Source organism: Rhea pennata, unplaced genomic scaffold (assembly GCF_028389875.1).
Source record: "Rhea pennata isolate bPtePen1 unplaced genomic scaffold, bPtePen1.pri scaffold_77, whole genome shotgun sequence".
NCBI lineage: Eukaryota > Metazoa > Chordata > Aves > Rheiformes > Rheidae > Rhea > Rhea pennata.
In genome coordinates this window covers 184,798-189,895 of record NW_026907703.1, presented here as the reverse complement: position 1 = coordinate 189,895, position 5,098 = coordinate 184,798, and the positions used below count along the sequence as shown (strand labels likewise).

Below are 5,098 nucleotides of genomic sequence, written 5' to 3'. Positions count from 1 at the left end.
CACTGCACTGTTTCCCTCCCTTGGCAGGGTGGGAGCTGGTGTGATTGATCCAGATACAGACACCCAGTTCAAGAGGGTAAAGCCTGGGGAGATGAACCCCTCAGAAGGACTTTCTCTTTCAGGCACAGCTGCCATGAGTGCTAAGTTTTTCTCTCATAAGGATAAAAAGAGAATATTCCCCCTGGGTCGCCAGACCAAATCCCCTTTCCTCAGCTCAGGGCATCTATCCCCAGGTATCCCCATCAAATACACGGGGAAGTCTGACACCTCCATTTACAAATCTCAGTGGCTGATTCTTCTGGAGGTCATGGTCAGAGGCCCCTGCGTTGCTGGGCACCCTCAGCACAAGCTGTGGGCCAGGAAAGGAGCTGAACAAGGTAAAGGAGAGAGGTAATGTGGGGATGCTTTGAAGAATGGAGAGGGTTTTGCTCAGAAAAGCCTGTTCTAACTTGTCAATGCCTTTTCCTCCTTGGACAGTGCCCTGAACCGAGACAGAGCAAATGTCCAACAGCAGCTCCCTCAGTGAGTTCCTCCTCCTGGCATTTGCAGACACACAGGACCTGCAGCTCTTGCACTTCTCGCTCTTCCTGCGCATCTACCTGGCTGCCCTCCTGGGCAACAGCCTCATCATCACAGCTGTAGCCTGTGATCACCGCCTCCACACCCCCATGTACTTCTTCCTCCTCAACCTCTCCCTCCTCGACCTTGGCTCCATCTCCACCACTGTCCCCAAATCCATGGCCAATTCCCTGTGGGACACCAGGGCCATTTCCTACTCAGGATGTGTTGCACAAATGTTTCTATTTCTCTTCTTGTTAGGAGGAGAGTATTGTCTTCTCACAGTCATGGCTTATGAGCGCTACGTTGCCATGTGCACACCCCTACACTATAGCACACTCATGGACAGCAGAGCCTGTGTCAAAATGGCAGCAGCTGCCTGGGCCAGTGGTTTTCTCCATGCTCTCCTGCACACTGCCAACACATTTTCCATACCCCTCTGCCAAGGCAACACAGTGGACCAGTTCTTCTGTGAGATTCCCCAGATCCTCAAGCTCTCCTGCTCAGATGCCTACTTCAGGGAAATTTGGCTTCTTATGGTTAGTGCTTGTTTATTCTTTGGGTGTTTTGTTTGCATTGTGCTGTCCTATGTGCAGATCTTCACTGCTGTGCTGAGGATCCCCTCTGAGCAGGGCCAGCACAAAGCCTTTTCCATGTGCCTCCCTCATCTGACCATGGTCTCCCTGTGTGTCAGCACTGGCATGTTTGCCTACCTGAAGCCCCCCTCCCTCTCATCCCCAGCTCTGGATCTGGTGGTGGCTGTTCTGTACTCGGTGCTGCCTCCAACACTGAATCCCCTCATTTACAGGATGAGGAACAAGGAGCTCAAAGATGCCCTGAGGAAACTGATTCAGCGCATCCTAGATCAGCAGCAATAAGCTGCCCTTCCCTCTTCACAAGTGGTTTCTCATTTGTCTCAGACAACTGTTGTGCTCTGGGCATTCTCCCTGTGATAAACATGTTTGTATAGGAGTGTCTCAATTTATCCCACTTCTCCAAAGGCATGACCTCAGTCTGTCTGACCCAGAGGCCTCCTGTGAATGTGTCTGTCCCTGTGTCACAGCTGGCCTCCCTCTAATAAAAGGCAGTGCAGTGCAGTGCTCGAAGGTTGGGCTCTTCTTTTAACACTAGAGCCAAGAATGTCTAAAGGACTTTCACGCTGAAAGACTCTTGTTTCTCCAGGTGCTGCTTGGGCTCAAGCCAGTGAGCGCATCGGTGATGTGTTAGGGAATGAGGGCTGGATTCAGTTCTGACTTGTGGGGGCCCAGTGCTCCTGCAGGTGGGGAATGGTCAAGCAGCATCTCCCATATGACAGGGCTGGAGACTGATGCCTGTCCTTCTCAAAGGGAGTATGGAGCCCCCAGGAGAGCACAGGGCACCTCCAAGGGCACCATGTGCCTCGAGGTGAAGGGAGCTTCACAAAGTCAAGTGGAGTTACCCAAAGGTAGAGGGCAAAACCAATGAATGTCCAGGCTAGTGAGAGCTCTACAATCCCAGAAGAGGCAGTGGGCACTGAGCAAGCACAGAGGAGGGAACTTGGGGTGTTTTTCATACCATCTTCAATCAAAAACCATGGGCTGGGATCTAGAATCATAGAATCATAGAATCAGTAAGGTTGGAAGGGACCTCTGGAGATCATCTAATCCAACCTCCCTGCTCAGCAGGGTCACCTAGAGCATGTTAGATAGGATTGCATCCAGGCAGGCCTTGAATATCTCCAGAGAAGGAGACTCCACAACCTCTCTGGGCAACCTGTTCCAGTGCTCTGCCACTCTCACAGTGAAGAAATTGCCTCTCACGTTCAGGTGATCTGGGACAGAGCCTGAGGCATTTGAAATGCCCTGTGCTTGCTGAGAGCATCCTCCAGAGCCACAGACACTTTGGTGGGAATTGTCAGGTGCAATGATGCCCATCCAACATCCCAGGAGTCTCCTGGTCACCAGAACAAGGGACACAGAGTGTCACTGTGCTCTGCCTCCTTGTGTCACGGGGGCCAGTCTCAGCTTGGAGGCTGATGGAGCTGACACATCTCCTTCCCCATGGAGCTGCTGTGCCTGCTGTGGGGCTGAGGCTGTGGAGTGAGTGCCCAGAGCTCTGCAGCCCCCTGTGGCAGGCACCGCTGTGGGGCCACCACCATCCTGGGCTACTTTGCTGAGTGGGCTGTGGAGAGGGTAGGGGAGATGGGGAGAGACGGGGAGAGGCTGGGCTAGGCTGGAAAGGGCCTGAGAGAGGAAAAGTGGCAATGTCAGCTCAGCTGTGTGAGCTGGCAGGGTGAGGACACAGGCTAGGGGTGTTGTGATGTAGAGCCAGGTCTCATGGAGGGGAACCAAGACGTGCCTCGTGCAGAGGAGAGGAGGTCGGTCTGTGCTCTTGGTTGCATGGAGCAACCATGGCATGGTGTCCCCAGGCATTTGTCACAGACCGACCTCTCACATTGGCCATTTCTAGTGCTCCTTACGCACCCCTGGTTTCTGGGTGCATTTTGACGTGTGGCCAGCTCCTTCCTCCTGGGCTCTCTGCCTGTGTCTAGGGGAACAGTCAGCCCTGCCTGGCCCCTCCCTAGCCCGGACCCTGGCAGACCCTAGAGGATGGCTATGTATGATCTCCAGTGTGGGAGAAGGCCTGGGCTGGGCGGGGGCTCGATGCTGGGGAGGCGGCTAAAGCAGGAGGGCTGTGGGTGGATGGGTCACGGAGGGCTGTTATGGGGGCCATGACAGGGAGATGCTCTCCCAACCCTGAATGTACCCAACCTTGTGCAGTGCCTACACAGTAGGGCCATGGCACTGTGTGGGGTGCAGGGATGGGATACAGATGGGAGCCATGATGCTCCTCAGCACTCCATTGCAAAAGAGAACCTCCCAGGAGAGCTCTCCCTGCCCGGCCCCATGAGCTCTTATCCCTGCTCCAGCTGTGCCAAGCAGAGGCTGAGGACCAAGACGTCCCTCAGCAAGACTGTGCCAGACTTGGGAATCTTGCCCTGAGCACCAGGACAGGCAGAGCACCCTCCTCCTATGTCCCTGTCCTGATGGGAGGGTGACGTGAACCCCAGAGAAACGGGGCAGGACTTATGCATGTGAGATGAACACAACAGCTGCTGTGCTGCAGAAACACCGACCACAGCCCCTCACTGCAGCCTCCACTGCCCCTTGCCCCTGTCCTGCTGACCTGCTACCGCCCTTGCATTGTCCCATCTCCCGTCCCCTCTCCCCACACCGCAGGGACCAGCAGTGCAGCAGGAGCTGACACAGCCCTGCAGCTGCTGCCTGGCCCCTGGCTCTCCCCACCTTCCCGCAAAACATGGCATCCATCTTCAAGAAGGACAAGAAAGAGGATCTAGGCAATGACCTGGAGGTCTTGATGGACATCAAATTGGTGAGAGGTCAACAGGGTGCTCCTGTAGCAAGGATGGCCACCGTACTGGGCTGTACTAGCAAGAGTGCAGACAGCAGCGTGAGTGCAGTGGAACAGACGAAACACTCTGGCAGCCTCAACTAAAGAGAAGCAAAATAAAGAAAGTGCTGAATTAGCAGACTGCCCATCTTGGAGAGAGAGGTATGATAAATAAAGGACCAAAAAGAAAAGAAAAAAGAGAGGAGAGGAGAGGAGAGGAGAGGAGAGGAGAGGAGAGGAGAGGAGAGGAGAGGAGAGGAGAGGAGAGGAGAGGGGAGGGGAGGGAAGGGGAGGGGAGGGGAGGGGAGGGGAGGGGAGGGAAGGGAAGGGAAGGGAAGGGAAGGGAAGGGAAGGGAAGGGAAGGGAAGGGAAGGGAAGGGAAGGGAAGGGAAGGGAAGGGAAGGGAAGGGAAGGGAAGGGAAGGGAAGGGAAGGGAAGGGAAGGGAAGGGAAGGGAAGGGAAGGGAAGGGAAGGGAAGGGAAGGGAAGGGAAGGGAAGGGAAGGGAAGGGAAGGGAAGGGAAGGGAAGGGAAGGGAAGGAAAAGTATTTTTGCCATGGGCCAAGTGGCTCAAGCCAAATGTGCCCAGACTTGCTCACAGGGCAGAGTGCCAGGGGGACTTCTGATTTATTTGACCTCTGATAGCATGCCCAGAATTATGATTCAGTGATATATCTGTGCAAATCTAACTAAAACCAAGACTGAAGCACTATGATTGATACTCCAGAACATTGATGTGGGGGAAAAAAAAAAAAAACTCTTTCTATTGTCTTCAGTGGCTGTGGGATGAAGCCTGAGTTTAGCCTGAAAGAGAAAAGATTGGGACTGAATATCCTGAGGGTGGCTGTAAACTACTTGATGCCCTCTCTCCTCTTCAGTGATACTTGCTAGGGTCATGCCTCAGTCAACAATACCTTCTATCTTTTCCCTTGCATAATAAACAAAACTGTGAAGAATTATGATGATCTGTGGAGCCCTTGAAAGAGTAAGTATGTGCATGAGAGCTCACAGCACCGGTCTGGAAAAGCCAAGTGGCAGTGGCCTGCCCGAGGTGCCAAGGATCCCAAGCCCTGAGCCACAGGGCTGGATACAGTCTCCTCTGCTCGTGCCATGGGCTCCTGACTCACCTCACAGAGTAAGACAAGTTTCTGT

At 54.0% G+C, this 5,098-nt stretch overlaps 1 protein-coding gene across 1 annotated transcript; it reads left to right on the top strand.

The window, feature by feature from the left end:
• The first annotated feature begins 500 nt into the window (after positions 1 to 500).
• Positions 501 to 1,436, top strand: LOC134154915 (olfactory receptor 14A16-like). Its single transcript, XM_062601542.1, has one exon. The coding sequence runs from the start codon at positions 501 to 503 to the stop codon at positions 1,434 to 1,436; it is 936 nt and encodes a 311-aa protein (XP_062457526.1).
• The last annotated feature ends 3,662 nt before the right edge of the window (positions 1,437 to 5,098 follow it).

Coding starts and splice junctions, on each gene's coding strand:
- LOC134154915 (XM_062601542.1), top strand. CDS start 501: ATGTCCAACAGCAGCTCCCTCAGTGAGTTCCTCCTCCTGGCATTTGCA.